Source organism: Sander vitreus, chromosome 11 (genome assembly GCF_031162955.1).
Source record: "Sander vitreus isolate 19-12246 chromosome 11, sanVit1, whole genome shotgun sequence".
Classification (NCBI taxonomy): Eukaryota; Metazoa; Chordata; class Actinopteri; order Perciformes; family Percidae; genus Sander; species Sander vitreus.
Window position 1 is genome coordinate 17,494,564 of NC_135865.1, and position 16,962 is coordinate 17,511,525.

The 16,962-nt window shown below is 38.8% G+C and overlaps 3 protein-coding genes across 7 annotated transcripts; 2 read left to right on the forward strand and 1 right to left on the reverse strand.

Moving 5' to 3' along the window:
* The first annotated feature begins 1,657 nt into the window (after positions 1-1,657).
* egfl6 (EGF-like-domain, multiple 6) lies at positions 1,658-11,123 on the forward strand. 2 transcript variants are annotated; one of them, XM_078261992.1, is made up of 13 exons: positions 1,658-2,050; positions 3,350-3,456; positions 4,272-4,364; positions 4,590-4,709; positions 4,803-4,922; positions 6,319-6,453; positions 6,537-6,659; positions 7,124-7,186; positions 7,603-7,836; positions 9,572-9,646; positions 9,737-9,829; positions 9,917-10,179; positions 10,454-11,123. In XM_078261992.1, the coding sequence occupies exons 1-13, from the start codon at positions 1,977-1,979 to the stop codon at positions 10,559-10,561; spliced, it is 1,608 nt and encodes a 535-aa protein (XP_078118118.1). In that variant the 5' UTR covers positions 1,658-1,976; the 3' UTR covers positions 10,562-11,123. The 2 variants fall into 2 exon arrangements, with proteins under 2 accessions (XP_078118118.1, XP_078118119.1); XM_078261993.1 differs by lacking the exon at positions 7,124-7,186.
* Positions 11,124-12,126: 1,003 nt separating this feature from the next.
* rab9a (RAB9A, member RAS oncogene family) lies at positions 12,127-14,686 on the forward strand. 4 transcript variants are annotated; one of them, XM_078262006.1, is made up of 3 exons: positions 12,127-12,315; positions 12,633-12,798; positions 12,946-14,686. In XM_078262006.1, exon 3 carries the CDS (start codon positions 12,985-12,987, stop codon positions 13,591-13,593), a length of 609 nt encoding a protein of 202 aa, XP_078118132.1. In that variant the 5' UTR covers positions 12,127-12,315; positions 12,633-12,798; positions 12,946-12,984; the 3' UTR covers positions 13,594-14,686. The 4 variants fall into 4 exon arrangements, with proteins under 4 accessions (XP_078118132.1, XP_078118131.1, XP_078118133.1 ...); XM_078262005.1 differs by having other exon boundaries at positions 12,679-12,798; XM_078262007.1 differs by having other exon boundaries at positions 12,127-12,310.
* A 297-nt stretch (positions 14,687-14,983) lies between these two features.
* trappc2 (trafficking protein particle complex subunit 2) lies at positions 14,984-16,921 on the reverse strand. Its single transcript, XM_078262009.1, has 5 exons — positions 16,823-16,921; positions 16,439-16,565; positions 16,051-16,199; positions 15,331-15,412; positions 14,984-15,232 (listed from the first exon to the last, which is right to left on the reverse strand). The coding sequence occupies exons 2-5, from the start codon at positions 16,529-16,531 to the stop codon at positions 15,134-15,136; spliced, it is 423 nt and encodes a 140-aa protein (XP_078118135.1). The 5' UTR covers positions 16,532-16,565; positions 16,823-16,921; the 3' UTR covers positions 14,984-15,133.
* Between the last annotated feature and the right edge of the window lie 41 nt (positions 16,922-16,962).

Sequence of the window (16,962 nt, forward strand, 5' to 3'; positions counted from 1 at the left end):
CATAACCGGGCTAGAGCCTGACACCATACAGACAACAACAACAACAACAACAACAACACAACAAGCCATTGTTTGGTGAGAATACAGCTCTCATTTCATTCCCTAATGTTTGCTGTAACCCAGAATCAACCTTGTTTTTGTCATGGAAGAATTCAGAGTATTGCTACTTCCAACTAAATGATTGGAGAAGAACACTGCTTGTGTAAAACTATCTCTTTAAAAATACAATAAAAGTTTTAAAATGCTGTTGCCATGTCTTGTGAAAGTTAGTTTTTTTTTTGGAAAATATTTTACAACTCCCTGCTCTTGTGAAAATCTTGTGACCAACTAAGCTCCCCAGTGGTATGGTTATGCCTAAGAAAGTAAAACTACCTAGGTAAGGTTACAGAAGGATTGTGATCAAGACAGCTAAACTATTAAGCTATGTGATCTTAAGACTTTGGTTAAGGTTAGAATATATAATGGTAATTGTTACTGTCCATGGGGTTTGTCCAAATATTTTCTCCTCTATTAACAGATATTGCATACTTTCTGCCAACAATGCCACAACTTAATGCTGCATATTTGCAGCAACCACTGCCTGCTTCCCAACCACACTTCCTCCCAAGCGCCCTGCTGGATTAGCATTTAGGAATTTCTGCATGTGGATTCGGCAATAGGAGTTCAGTTTCACCTTAATATTTATGAACCACTTGCTCTGTTAAGGAGTGTTTGTGAGCTCAGTGTCACGTCTATGCCACATTGACTTGTTCTGGAGCAACATATGAGCGGAGCTACACCAAAGTCAAATGTGTATTATTTTTGCAATAAATGGGTGCAACAATGGGAGTGTCCAGACTGAATTTGGTTTAACCTCACGCTGTCTAAACAAAACAAGACATTTAATTAGCTGAAACATTTCTGCTTCCTGACCGGTGCTGAATGTCAGGCAAAATAATCACAGACTTGTATTTTTGAGCTCAACTACAGTGTTTAACAGCAGACTTCCTTCTCAAGCTGTTTCCATTGCAGTTTTCTAATCGTCATTTTGAGCCATGGCAGGGGACAGACATGCATTGTGTAAATTAATTCAGCGCAAAAAATCAACTATTTTAAAAGCATGGGAGAAGTATACACAACTGTGAAATAACACAGACACGTCACCTGTCCTTTTCTAAGGGTACAGAGGATCAGGACCAGATGTTGGAGCTAACTTTGAAAGCTTAAAAACTCATTAAACATTTTTATGGCTGAACTGGGAATTAGCCTGTGTGAGAGAGCAAACACTTTATGTGCTACCTGTGAGTAAGACATCAAAGAGCTCTGCAGCTGCTAATGACAGGCCTATGCATGTCAGAGTTCCAGAATTAGCCGATACAGCTTATTATCCCAAAAAAAGAAGAAAAAAAAACGGGCAGATCATCAAGCAACAAATGCATATAAAGTTCATGTTATCCCAGAAAGGAAACAAAATAAAATCAATAGGTTGCGCTGCATTTGACATTTTTACAACAGTATGATTTTTCATACTGCACAGGAAGACTTTCATGTGGTCTTGTATAGGGTTTCAGTGAAGAGAGGAGCACCCCTAAACATAATCCCCACCCCCCTTACAAACCCACTCCTACCTCCAAAAGTCACAACCTATCCCCCACAGTGCAGTGTCATTTCACAGAGTGTCAACCCACCTCTGGAATTTCAGAGAGAAAGAAGAGGAAGCAAACTATGGGACACAGAGTATAGCTGCAGCATTGAAGAGAGAGAGAGAGAGAGAGAGAGAGAGAGAGAGAGAGAGAGAGAGAGATTTTTTTCAACCTCAACTTTGTGCTCTGGAATTACACTAAATCTGCCGTGCCTTGTGTGCAGGCTCAACTAAGACCTGTTCCTGTCTAAGCGTTTTAATGAACGTAAGCCCCCAGGAGGAATAGTCGGAAATCACAGAAACCTAAGTCAGCCCTGCGAGAAGCAAAGCTCTGCGGCTGCTCACGGTCACAGACATGAAGCCATTCACCTTGGTCAGTGCTCTTTTTTTCATGTTCCACATCTCCTCTGGCAGTGCAGAAGCCCATAGGTAAGTCAATGAACTAGAGCAACAGAGTGTTTGATGTGGTATTGTATGTTTCTACTCTAAGACCTGCAGCAGATCTAAACTTCACTTGGATATATACTCAGTCAAGAATCAAAAAGACCTTCCAGGATAATATCAAATAGATATCTATGTATTATAGTGTGTATCACATTGCCTCTGAAATGCACTGGCACCAAATGGCTAATATACAATTTGGCCAACTTCCTGTAGCCATAAAGAGGAATTACTACCATTTAACTGCTAGTTCCTCCACATGCTTTTACTTTAAGTGGAGCTTAATGAGTAAGATGACCCCCATATTTGACACTGAATTATGTGCTTTAAATCTTTACAGGGAAAACTGTTGTTTTGATGGTATTTACACACTTTAACACACTGCACACTGCCAGCAGAGGACTATGACAGTTATGGCAGTGCGTCAGCTAAATGTAGCACAGCAACTGTTAATAACTGAAGAGCACCTGTCACACTAAGGAGCCCCTCTCATGTGGGCTATTCTGGATGATTTCTATCAAGTCTCAGATTCCCCTAGTCCCCCTGGAGCCGAGGCTGGTATAAGATGCTATCCCTGTGACACCAAAACATCTGGGATATTAGAGTTTGGCACTGAGCTTAAATGTAGACATAATGATGCTAAAAGCTGTAAAGTCAGATTTGGATGTGGACATACATTTACTGTCAAAGTCAAATGGCATCCTAATATTTTAATTATATTTACAGGTTAAAAATACACCCATGCAATATAATCTATATGTGGGTTATTTTGAATGTAATGCTGACTCGCTGCCCACCACTGAGAATAACTTTACAGTAGATTTTCATCTGACTCCAGAAATTTGATTCAGGTGAAGCTCAAGGTACAGTGAAAAAGAAGGACGTGGTTGTGCATAAGGTATCAATGTGCAACGCAGGAAGTGTCTGATAAGTGTGCTTCTCTCCATCTGTAGCCTACATCCTGTCAGCTAGCTGTTGCTCCACAGGGAGCCCACTTTTATCACTAAGCAAGCCCGTGAGGGGACACTTTATTTAGGTCTTTTCACACAACTACCAATGGGACCTAAATTAAAAGAGAATGATAGCTAAAATCTACAATTGGGAGATTGCAGTGAGATTGTGGATGTGGATGATACATTTATTTCATGTAAATATATTTTATTTTGTAATAATATGTTCAAATTTTCTATCTGATGTTCCATGCATTAACCAGGGTGGGCTTTAAATGTAGCTGAGACAGTGAAATAACACATCTTACCTTCCGCTCCTCTCTTTTTTACTACAAAGGCACTACCGACAAGTCCTTACTGGAAACCAACCAGGTGTGTGTCGCTATGGCAGGAGGCTGGAGTGTTGCTATGGCTGGAAGAAGAACAGTAAAGGACAGTGTGAGGGTAAGAGCAGTCCAGATTGATTCAAAGACTGGTACTTTAAATATATATACTGCCACAATACACAGTTATGCTTTTTTTCTAATAGGGCTGTGTATTGGCAAGAATCTGGCGATACGATACGTATCACGATACATGGGTCACGATTCAATATGTTGCAATATATTTCGATACTGTGCCTAAGGCGATATATTGGGATTTTTTTTAAGTATAATTTTAGAAAAACTAATATTTAAAAAAAGACATGATGTGCATACAAGTCAAAGAAGTGTACTTTAGGTAAACAATTCAGTACACAGAAAATCAAACTGCCAGTTTGGGATTGTGGTTCACAGGTTGTTAGTGAGCAAATTTTGATATGCTAAAGTAAGCCAAAGTTCAGCCATAGCTACATTGTTAGCTTCTAGCAAAAAGTCAGGCACTGCTAGGCACTGTTAGGCGAGGACACTAGTGGTGCATCTCAGCATAGCCATCTAGCAGTAGGGGGTTTAAACACAACATAAACGTGAACCACTGTCTTACATGAATATTTTTGCACGTAAACTAAAAAAACATTCTTAAAAAAAAATCAATATTGCGTTTTTGAAATACAATATAGTATTGCTAAATAAAATATTGCAATACTCAAGTGTATTGATTTTTTCTTACACCCCTATTTTCTAACCCAGAAAATGTGGAGGAAATGATTAGATTGTCTAGATAGTCTAGAATGAAAAACCTTGCCTGCAAAATAGAAATGTGTGGTTTAACTATAATCCATTATTCTCAAACCACTGATATTTCTGGCTTTATTCTCTTCATGTTAAATGTTTTACCAGCTCAATGTGACCACGGCTGCAAGCACGGAGAGTGTGTTGGCCCCAACAAATGCAAGTGTTTCCCCGGATACACCGGAAAGACATGTAATCAAGGTGAGTAGTTGGGGTCTGGAAAACATGGGTCAAACTGGGTACAGGTTAATCTCATTTCCAGCTGATACCTGGCAATTACTAGCTTATTTTAGGTATGTTTTAATTTCGGCAAATATGGATCTCTTGTGTTTCAATAAAAAGTATTTCAGTTAAAATGTAAATTTTTTAGGTTTTAGAAAACAAGGTGTTGCGGGTGAAAAAAATGAGGGTTACTCTCATTTCTAGATCTAAATGAGTGTGGTCTGAAACCTCGTCCCTGTGAGCATCGCTGCATGAACACCTATGGAAGTTACAAGTGCTACTGTCTCAATGGTTACACCGTAATGCCTGATGGATCCTGTGCAAGTAAGTCCCATTGTGTCACTGTCATACATACCCTATAAAGTTGCCAAGTTTGAATATTTATAAATGTTTGCTTTTTTGTTTGTATTCATGTAGATTCTATGACATGCTCTATTGCCCACTGTCAGTATGGTTGTGAGGAAGTTCAGGGGGAGATTCGCTGCCTCTGCCCATCTGCGGGGCTGCAACTGGCGCAAGATGGGAGGACTTGTGTAGGTGAGCAACAACACGCACACAATAGATTATAAGCACAGTGATTGACTGTGATTGATTTGTAAGCAGTGTGAGAGGGAAAAATCAGATGGAGCATAGCCCTTTTCTAAAAAAAAAAAAAATTGGCTTTGGCTTGTTTCCGAGTATGTGCATAGTAGAGCAATTCTGTACAGATTATATTATGTGGCTTTTGCATGCTTGGCTTGTAATTCAGATGGATGCAATTCAGTTATGTTTCTTCCCACAAAACTGCTTCAGCGATGACAGAGCCAGTCTGGCATACTGATCACAAAGGGGAAGTAATATAATAGTTCTGGAGCATTAAACTTCAGTATTACCATGGATTCAACACACTCAAAGATCAGAGTTGCAGCAGAAGTACACTTTTAATGTACCAAAAAGTACATTATTCCCAGATGTAATGTAACATAACAGACAAATAATGGCCCCTTATGAGACAGACGCATATCTACTGTATCCATCATGAAAGTATAAACTAGTTTCTAATAATGTAAAGTACAATTTTAAACCTGAACTAGAGTAGCAATCGTTCAGTTTGTACTAGACATGATAGACCCCTAACTGGCTGCAGGTCATGACATTAAGTTGCTGTCTGACCATACATACAATGTGAAAATATGCATACAGGTAGATACATATAAGTAAAGTGACATCATGACATGACTGAATGAAAATATGAAGGTCAATTAATGAATTAAAGCGTTGTCTCTAACAGCAATAGGCTGACTACTACAACTATTTGGCACTGTATCACGTTCAAAAGAGTTCCTAATGGTGATGTTACGATTAGCTTAAAAACTGTCTTGCACACCTCCTGTGTTAAGTCGTTCATTGCATCCACAACATCACGAGCTCAGTTACCACACTCAGTGGAAGCACTGCTTTTTAGCCTGGCTTGTGTTCTAACACAAATTAGCAGTGATGCAAGTGGGAAGACAGTGAGTGATCATGTTCATGATCACCAGGATGGTGTAATGCACTCAGTAGGCTACACCAACAATGGTGACGCTCCCTGCTGGCAGATGAAAAACAGCAGCTGATGACTCCATGTGATTCAGAGGAAGCACACAGTTGTCTATAACCGACCCACAACAAATAGTCATTAAGTGTTGAGGACTACAGAGAAATGGAAATAAGCTAAAACAAGTCCATAGTGGACTTATTTTCTCAAGATTGCCTAATGTGACATGTGGTTTAAAGGTTCTCCATGGTCACTTGGGGTGCATATTTGGTTCTTCTATAGCAGAGTAGAGTAGTACCCCACAAAGATGGTGTTGTACTTGGTACAACTATGCTTACATTTTTATGAATAATTTAAACTCGATAAAAATAAAACCATAGGCCCTTTAATGTCCACCCTGGTTTTGTTTCCCTTCAGATATTGATGAATGTGTTACTGGGAAGAACCTCTGCCCATACAACAGACAATGTGTGAACACCTTTGGAAGCTACTTCTGCAAGTGCCAGGATGGCTACGACCTGAAATATGTTGACGGCAAATATGATTGTGTAGGTAAGGTATACAAGTTTATTACAGGAAACATTTGTGATCAATTCTGCTCCTAAAAGGTACAAATAGACTTCTTCCAATTTCAGACCTTGATGAGTGTACAGCCAGCACCCACAAGTGCAGCCACCATGCTGTCTGTGTGAACACTCAAGGATCCTACAAGTGCAGGTGCAAGTCTGGCTTCAGAGGCAATGGCTTTGAATGCTCTGGTGAGATCCAATAACTGCTGCGCAGAATTATGAATTCATTAGTTTAAGGGATGCCTTCTGATATAATACTTCCATTCACAAATATATTTTAGAAACTCGTGTCTCAGGCCTTTCCCAGGTGAGAGTAGTCAGTCAGATAGGTCAGGAGCAGTTTTACAGCCACATATTTCATCTGAACTCTTTAAAACATTAGTAAACAAGAGTCCTGCCAAGGCTAGTTTCCTGCTTTCAGACACCACTCCTCTTAACAGATGTTAGCAAGAGAGAGCCACAGATTGAAAACACACCTGTGTATATGACACTGTACAGTAGCCATCTATCTGAAGAAGGAGAAATACAGGTTGTGCTGTACTTTATAAAGCAGGCCCAGAATACAACAGGTGAAGCCCCATGTAGAAAAAAAAACATAAACAGAATATGCAAGGGGTTTCAGTGTAAATGAAAAATGCCTTTATTTTTTGTAGTCAAGCCATTTTATCAGAGGTCGTGGGATGGAGACAAAGGCAGTGCAGATGATTTCCTCAATGGTGAGATTTTGTGAAATCCAAGACTCTGCTTCCGCTGTTCACGCCCTGCCCTGCATCCCCATTCATTCTCTCCTCTTGCCTCCTACTTTTAAGAACACCTCTCCAAACTCTCTGCCTTGCACATGGCTGGAAACGTTGTACGTCCACCACGCACACAGCTTGATATGAGACCTGGAATCCTCAGCATGACCCTTTATATACAGAACTTGTGTGATAAAATGCTTGTGCAATTTAAACACTAATTAAAGTTATGTGCAATAAACGTTGCTGTCATGCTTTATCTGCATGGAGTAGGACAAGAACAGCAGCTGCAAAACACATGATGACAAACACATCTGAATTCTGGTAAAAAACTGTCCTTCCCACTCATGATTGCGGTTCCACATGTCTAATTGGATTTCTCTTTCTGCCTGCAGCCATCCCAGACTCCCAAGTGAGAGGTACACTGGAGTACGAGGACATCAAAAATGTTATCCCTGAACCTGTCGCAACGCCGCCTCCTAAGATCCGTGAGCAGCCTTTTGACTATGATGGAGAGGTCTACGTTGGCGAGACTGAGCAGAGACTGGTGGATGAATTTCCTAGGGAAGAAGAAGAGGAAGAGGAGGAAGAGGAAGACAACCAGCTCAATCCAAGAGGAGATGTTTTTAGTAAGTGCCCTTTTTCGTTTGGCTTTCTTGCAGTATTTCTGGGTGGTCCACAATGTATTAACCATACTATAGACTAAACAAACTCAGTTTCTACAGAGACTTAGCTCTGATGTCTACACAGCATCTGAATACAATTATCGATTTTTCAGTAGGCAGTTAAAATATAAAATAGTAGGTCAGGTCTAAGACCTTGACTGGAGAAGAAAGGGGCTTGTTGCCCTACGTGGAGTTGGTGGATTGGTGCATACATACACAAACAAACAAACATAATAAAACAAATTAATAAAACATTATTAACTCTGGGAAGGTTTGTTGTTACTGACAATGGAAAAACACATATTTGTGGACTCTTTTTAGTGAACAACATGCTAAGACACATTGATACTGATTAGTCAAAGATGTCCTAGTTATTTTAACAAAGAACCATAAGCATGGTGTCATGTTTTTTAGCATTGTAAAAATAGGGTCACTAACACTAAGATCCTGTCAACTCTCAGCTGGCATTTTCTTTTTAAACACTATCATAATATTAAACCATTGGCTACAGCTAAAATATTAAGATCTAAATAAGAACCCAGCAATGGGTACATGAAGAAATTATCTGAATCAATCTAATTGGTTATAAAACATGATGACTGAGTTGTATTTATATATGCATATTTTGGCAACACATCCAGACACTTTCATCAGATAAAAAGAGAAGAGTGGGCAGCAGTGTGGCCATGAAGAGGTATACATCTCAATGAGAAACCCTATACATGAGGTTACCTTTACCTTTCACCACTAATCTTGATCTTTATGGAAACCCCCGAGCCTGTGTAATAACTCAGATAGCAAGAGGAGACAAGCCCCAAGACATCCGTCACCTCCAAGGAGGAATTTTACTCTGTCGGCATGTGAGAGCCCAGGGATACAACTCATCCTGCTTCCCATCTCCTGGGAGGAGGGTGAGGAAGGGAGGGAGGTCACTTAAGCCTCCAAGCCTTTTATTATGTTTTCCCCAAAACAGCTGTCAGCAAACAGACTTGACTCCTAGTTGGAAAGTCTGTCATCAGCACTCTAGACCTCTCTAACACTAACCCACTCTGGCTGAGCAGGTTCAATAACCCCAGCTGTCACTTGTCTGACTCTCTCAGGCTGCTTGCCATGGGGGTGGTTTGCTGAAAGAGCTTTAAAATACTTGGGGGGGCTGTATCCTAAAGTTGTAGTTTCATCTCAAGACATGAGTGACAGCAGGGCAGGTCTACACCTGTTGGTTAAAAGGCCCCCTGGCTTATGTTTTATCGTGGAAAATATCTTTGCCGCATCATTTTGGAATGTTTTTTTTTTTTTAAGATCACATTTTTTGAGAGGAATTTGTAGGAAAAATGTTCTTTGTTATGTCTATGAGGCAAAATGTAGGCAGCATATTTTGTGAGATTTGTGATAGTATAATTGTGATACAATTGTGTCTGCTTTTACCCATTTACTGATTATTCAATTTTGCTAAAATAATATACATTCAGTTGCCAATTTATAGGGCACACCTTGCTAAAAGGAATGCAGCTCTGGAGTAAATCCTAGCTTCAGTTTTTGTTGAAACTGAACATTATAACCTTTATGAAAGAAGGATTTATTGCAGGACTGTTGTGTGCTAGGTGATACCTAATGAACTGACAAGAGAGTGTACTGTACAGTATATTTAGCTGACGATTCATGAATTCACACTAATTGTTACTTTAATCTCTTAACACAGTATCAGAGGACTTTGAATCAGTGTTCGGACCAGCCACAGAAATCAAAGAAATCGAAATGGCACCAGTTCAGGAAGGTAATCAAATATCTGTTTATGTGCTATTGTTATACAGTGACTGTTTATGTGACTAATTTGCTAATGTGCTCCTATCGTTTTACCCTCTAGAGTTTATCATGGATTGCAACTTTGATCAGGGAGCATGTGAGTGGATCCAAGACAAGGCTGATAACATGGACTGGAGCGTAGCTTACCATGACGGTAACAGAATTATTATTATGTTTTAAGATATATTTAATGTTTGTGAATTTAGATGCATTCACTTATAAGTGCTACAAACTCATTCAGGTGGTGAATACTACATGGCCATGAGTGGGTTCCTAGGGGAGCCAGAGGATATAGCCAAGCTGAGGTTGCTTCTCAGTGACCGGGCCCAGCAGGGCAGCTTCTGCCTCACCTTTGACTACCGTCTGATGGGCCATAATGTGGGAACTCTCAGGGTGCTGCTGGATAACAATGAATACCCAGTATGGGAGCAGAGGCAAAGCAGAGACCAGGGCTGGCAGACAGAGTTCCTCACTGTGGCCTGGAAAGAGGGGGCACCACAATCTGTGAGACATTTTATCGTTTTATAAGACATATTAGTAATAGATGATTGTCAAACCAGTGCTGTAACTGCTAACAACACTAATAACAGCCAAAGTAAATTGAACAGCACAAATGTTGTATAATAAGTCTATGCAGTACATATGTGACTAGCTATGCTGGATTTCTCTCAAAAACTCATGTGGTCCACAGTATGTTTGCAAGACCACCCTGATATTGTTCACTCACTACTGGAATCTACAGACTAAAGATGTGATGGTACTATTCAATGTCTTTCAGATTATCTTTGAAGCTCAGCATGGGAAAGATGTTGCAGGAGAGATTGGGCTGGACAATGTTGTGCTGACCTCAGGGCCCTGTCAAGAGGATGTCAGTCCACTCGTTTAAGAAGTATCTTCACTCTGGATTTACATTTTGAAAATCTGCTCTGACACATGTCAAAGATTCTTGTTTCCTGTCTGTTCTTATGGTCTCGAGTTTCTCAATGTTTTCTAATGACTTAGCCACACGACATCCACAAAAAAATACTGAAACGTGGTCTCAAGGGAAGATGATGTACTATCAGTGCGTGCATGTTTACTCCATCACAATGTTGCTACATCAATACATCCTGCTTTATTCTCTATCGTGATTTTTAAAATGGTCTCTCTTATAATACAGATAACTCCGATCTCAGGAATAGGTGGAAATGCTAACTTTGTCTGTTAGTTAGATGTGACAGTATTGTGCTTAGCCCTTTGTTGTGTATGTGATTGCTGAAGTGAACTTAAAATAATCTATGATATGTAATGTGAATTCTTAGATAAATTATATCTGAAATTCAATCTTAAATGAATAACTTTTTCAAAGGCTGGTTAGTTTAAATATTAAAATGTATCAGTGCATAACTGCTGTAAATGCTGCTTTCATGTTATATTGTACTATTACATTAAATCAGTTTTTTTTCTAACTCTGTCTACCATTCCTTTTTTCCCCACACATTATATGATTGTACACCTGTATGCCGAATCTTCTTGATTATGCCAGTTACTGTAGTTTTCGGCAAACTGAATTTTCTGGTAATGGAAATGTATCATATGCCAGTGTTGCAGTGTGGACAAAATCCAAGGTAATAAAGAATGGGTCAATTTTAGGAAACACAGTCTGCTGACTGAAGAAATGCCACCACAAATAAAATGTACATTTATGGATGCCAGCAATGGCTGGTATTTTATCACAGAAAGTTGTTTGGGGATGTCAACTAATACCAAACTTACTTACTATAACGCCAATAATGTTGCCGTCTGATAACTTGTGTAACGTTATGTTTTAAGTACAAATTTTGAGGTACTTGTGCTTTAACGTTACTTGAAATCGTTACTTGAAATGTTTGCCACTAACGTTACTGCATTTCAGAGGGAAATACTGTACTGTACTGCTCCACGACATTTACTCTTTAACACTACTCGTTAATGCGTCAGTAATGTTTATTCAACGAGGCCACTCTGCATAAAAAGCATAATTTTCGAACGTTAGTAAACGATATGTAGGCCTACATTGTGTTGCTAATATTGTTGTACTGTACATAACTTTGAAGTTGCTGTAGCCTACATTATGGTATTGCTATGAATGTTTAAATTCCCACAAATATGTTGACAGTATGTTAACGTTAGCTAGCTAGATGGTTTTGAGGTCGAGTGGATTTTGTGTGTGTGCAGCTGGAATGCTGGGAGATAACAGCTAACTAAGGTAAATGTCGCTCTCTGGTGGTTGAGCGCATACATAATACAAAGAAGTACATATTTGTTAAAGAACACTCAGCAAAGTCCTTGGTTTAAAAGTAGTTTTTAAATAAGAACGGTATAACGTGTTCGAACAATATAGTGCTATAATGTAGCTAGAAGTTGTAGGGGCCTGAAACGTTACCTCGGCGCTCATTGGTTGTTTCTGTCTTACAAGATCACATGATCCGAGGCTGCCCGTGTATCGTTAGCTTCTTAGCAGCTAGCTGCGTAGGGAATTGAGCTTTATGGGTTCACCAGGAAACGGTGCGACCTTATCTCGAGCCACACCAAGACGAGGCGCTGTCAAACATATTTATTAACGTTAATATTATTTCGTGTTTCTTGTTGACTCAACCGCTGTCTGGCCCAAAGTGTAAGGTACGCTACTAGCAATATTACCTGCAAGTAAACCTGAGCTAGCGAATGCTGTGTATTTCATTAATCTAACTCCAGCTGTGTTCCCTTGTTTTCCTTTTTTATGTTAGCCTAGTTTAGCTAACACGTAGCTAGCTGAGAGACACACACAATTCAGACTGCATACTAGCGTGCTACCATGTTATACAGCTATTAGCTAGTTTAATACCGTGTACGTTATATGTCACAAGCTAAATCGTATACCCTGTTGGACTGCTCGCAAACAAGTGTATTGAACGTTTGGTAGCAGATTAGTGATTTATTGCAATGGGGCTTTTCAGCTGCTGTCATGGGCCATCGGTTAATCAGGAAACTGCTGTGTTACAGCTGGCTGAACGTTACCTACATGGCTGCTCGCATCAACATTAAACATATGAGCATGTGACCAAGGACTAGGGTCTACAGCACATGATCTGGACAAGTGGAGGAGGCCAAAATCCATCAGGGGTAAAACAAAAATGCTCAAAACATCGCTAAGAAATTGTGTTTCTTAAAAAAAAAGAAGTGGTTATTGGTCACTATTTTATTAAAAAGTATATTATAGTGTTGTACAGGTAATAGAAATCTATTTTGCACATTGCATCTCTCCATTAGGTACATTATTTCAAAGTGGTCAGTCGGGAGTGAATAGCCATGACAACAAAGACATCCCTGCTTAAAGTCATTCTGCTGGGCGATGGTGGTGTCGGAAAAAGCTCCATCATGAATCGTTATGTTACCAACAAGTTTGATGCACACCTTTTCCACACCATTGGTGTAGAGTTTCTCAACAAGGAACTGGAGGTAGATGGCCACCAAGTTACCCTACAGATCTGGGACACTGCTGGCCAGGAGCGCTTTCGCAGCTTGAGGACTCCTTTCTATCGTGGCTCTGACTGCTGCCTGCTCACATTCAGTGTAGATGACAGCCAGAGTTTTCTCAATTTAGGAAACTGGAAGAAGGAGTTCATCTACTATGCAGATGTCAAGGAGCCAGAGAAGTTCCCATTTGTAGTCTTGGGCAACAAACTGGACGTTACAGAAAGGCAGGTGTCTTCTGAGGAGGCTCGGCAATGGTGCCAGGAGAACGGCGACTACCCCTATTATGAGACCAGTGCCAAGGATGCCACCAATGTAGCGGTGGCCTTCGAGGAAGCAGTGCGTAGAGTGTTGGCACTGGATGAAAGAACGGACCACCTCATCCCCACAGACACAGTTAAGCTTCACAGAAAGCCTCGCTCTGCTACCACTTGCTGTTCATAACATTCAGGGGTTATTACTAACAATACTTTGCTGTTATGTGATGAGGCTGTATGTTTACAATGCTGTAATAACATCTTATTTAAACAAATTATGCTACTGGCTTTATGATTTGTTATACTGTTGAAGGTTTGATAATGCTAATAATCTGACTTCTATTTGAAGGGAAAGAGAAAACACTAAATTCATCCCAGTGTAATTACAAATAAACATGAAATCACTGAATCATTTACTCAGCTCTGCCACAGTTCAAAAGTCAGGCTTTGCATGGGTAGCAGAAAAATAAACTATATTTTGTGTTGGCCCAAGACTACTTGCTGGGAACTAAAAAGCTGTCATGATAAAACAAATGCAATATATTTGAAAAGTTTCACTTCCCTCTCAAATGGTTTTCTGTCATGAATGCATATTATAATGTGAATCTTAAAACTACTACCTGTGTACTACCTTGGAAGAGCGATCATGAAAGGGTTTCTGAACTTTACTCCTAAATATAACACAGAGTGATGGCCTATATATTTATATACAGAAAATAACTGCCTTATTAATTTATACAGCCCAATAACATTATTTGTGAGAATTATGAAGTAGCTAAGGCACTACTATTTGTAACTAACAAATTGAGGCTTGTCGTGATTATTGCACCTTTAGGTCTTCTTCGTGCACATTTTGCTTAGTGAATAGATTATATGCTGAAAGCACTGAGGGACAAGATCCCCAATAAAAGATCGATATTAGAGCAAAGTTAACATGCATGGCATATGGTGTATTTAAGTTTCTGGAAACACTTGTACTTTGTAAACCGTTTTTACCTTAAAAATCACTGAATCAATATTGCCTTGAGGACAGTGTATTGGAATAGCAGTCATGATTGAGTAAATGTTATCCTCATTGTTGGGTTTGTTTTAAATAATGATTTTGATCTTTAAAGCACTCTAACATTTTTATACTTAGTTTAGTCTTTTCCCATAACTTAATATTTACAATGCTGATTTATTTACCTTGTTTCTTATTCACATTTCATTTATAGTCAAAGTTGTATTACTGGTATGGCAAATGATAAATAAACCACCTGAGAATTGTCTCTTAAAGCATGTTTTGTAGCCTGAAAACTAAGTGTGTTTATTATCTTAATATTCAAACTGAATGTTAACATTCTGCTGTGCTTTGTAACCACTGCAATGATATGCCTAAACCGCTAGATACTGTAACAAAGTGTCTATGTCAAGGCACAAGATTGTATCTATTAATCACAATGTGTATTATTATCGGTCAAATACTCTTGGGATAAGTTTAAGTTTGAATGCCTTAAAGTCTAATGTTGATCAACACCTTAGCCATACTTACAGCTCACCCCATTGCAAGAAATAAAAAAAAAATAATAAACTTTACCTTACATCAGACAAGAAAATGTTTAATAGAAAATCTAGGTTGAAAACATTTTACATTTGTGAAACAGGAAAAGAAAGACAGACATCAATTATGTGTTAGGTATATGTACAAATAGGCAAGACGCATTAAAATCCTTGTGCGTGTGAAGTAATTAACTCAGGAGATGTTTCTTTCCAAGAAACTGTACTTTTCTCTCGAAAGCTGTTGAGCGGATTGGTGCGTTGATTTCATAAAATGGATTCATTGCAAACTGGAAGACAAAATAAAAATAAATCAAACACTGAAGGAAGAAATGTACCAAATGTTATGTTATACAAAGTTATTCTAATCATATGGGAGACCACTTACCTTAATGTATAAATCATATACATCATTAAAGAAGTTTTTGATTCCATCTTCTTGTCGCACATCATGCAGCATGATTAATCTTATATGTACGGCAAATAATTAAAGAAAATACCATGCCAATGAATTCCTTGATTATGACAGAATATGACTGACTTCTAAAACAAAATCACATACTGCAAACTAACATGTTAAATAGTGGCAGTGGGGCTTCAGCTAATAATTATTTTCATTATCAATTAACCTGTTCAATATTTTGTTCTGTTATTTGTTATATTGAAAAATGCCCATCACAATTTGCCAGAGCCTAAGGTAACATCTTACATTTGCTTGTTTTGTTCAACCAACAGCCCCAAAACTCAAAGTAAAATATTCAATTTACAATGATATAAAACAGAGAAACGCAACAAATCTTTACGTTTAACAGGCTGGATTGAAAGAATATTGGTCATTTTTAGTTGATAAATCAAAACTTGATTTATTTTCTGTCGATTAATAGACAATCGTTTCGGTTATCTTGCATTTTTGTATCCAAATTACAGATGTACACCTCTGAAATTAGTTTATTAAACATGATGTTTCAGCCATGTAGGGTGTTTTGTTTCTCTTCTGTCAGTAAACTACAACATGGCAATATTTTATCAATTATTGATTGCGAATCAAAAATTATGTATAGTCTTCTGTGAGGGAATACAAAGGGATGAATCAAATGGAATAAAAAGGATATGTCCTGCAGTAACAAAGGCAGAAACAAACCACTCGTTGAACTTGTCCACAGTTTTCAAGTACATATTGTTGGACAGCCACATGTTTTCATCAACCAAATCCAGGGCAGCGTGTGCAATGAACTGGTTCAGGTGACGATGGTCATCCTGTGGTTAATGACACAAATCATATCAAACAACATATTAAATTAACAGACATTATCATTTCCTATAAATAACTGTAAAGGTCCTGTACCACTTACATTAAAGACTCCTAGATTATATCCTGACAATTATGCTGTAGATTATGGCTAGGCTAATGAATAACACTTATAATTTGTTTACCACTGTTATTGTACAAGATGTAGCAGAATAGTTGCTGTTGTTATTCAAAAAAGCCATGTTACCTTTGATTCAACCTTCCCAGCTGGCAAGAACTCCATCTCAAACACAGGGTTGTCCTGATGACCAACCATGACAAAATAAAAACTTCCAGACATCGTTTCACCTTCTTCTTAGCAAAGCCAAACTGCCCTGAAAACAATTCAAAACAATAGGTTAAACAATTTAATCTTGCAAAATATCAATGTCAATATCACCCAATTGACTGAACCTTTCAGCTAGCAAGCTAACGTTAGCCGCAGTGCTCCACAGACGCTTGACGTCGTTTAAGTCTTTAAGTGATTCTTGTGAGACTATAAAAGACGCATTACGCCTTGAAAGAGTAAAGGAACGGAAAGCAAGCACAACAGTGACAGCTTATTACTTTGATACAACTGACTTTTGTTTACCTGTTAATTTTGCTTCCTGGAGAGAAACGATAGCAGTCGCACAAAGATGACGACATGGTCAAGCAGCACTATCTATGCAATCTAATTATCAGTTATCTGCTGGAAAACGGTTCAGCGGCAGCGGTTTAGCTTAACTTCAT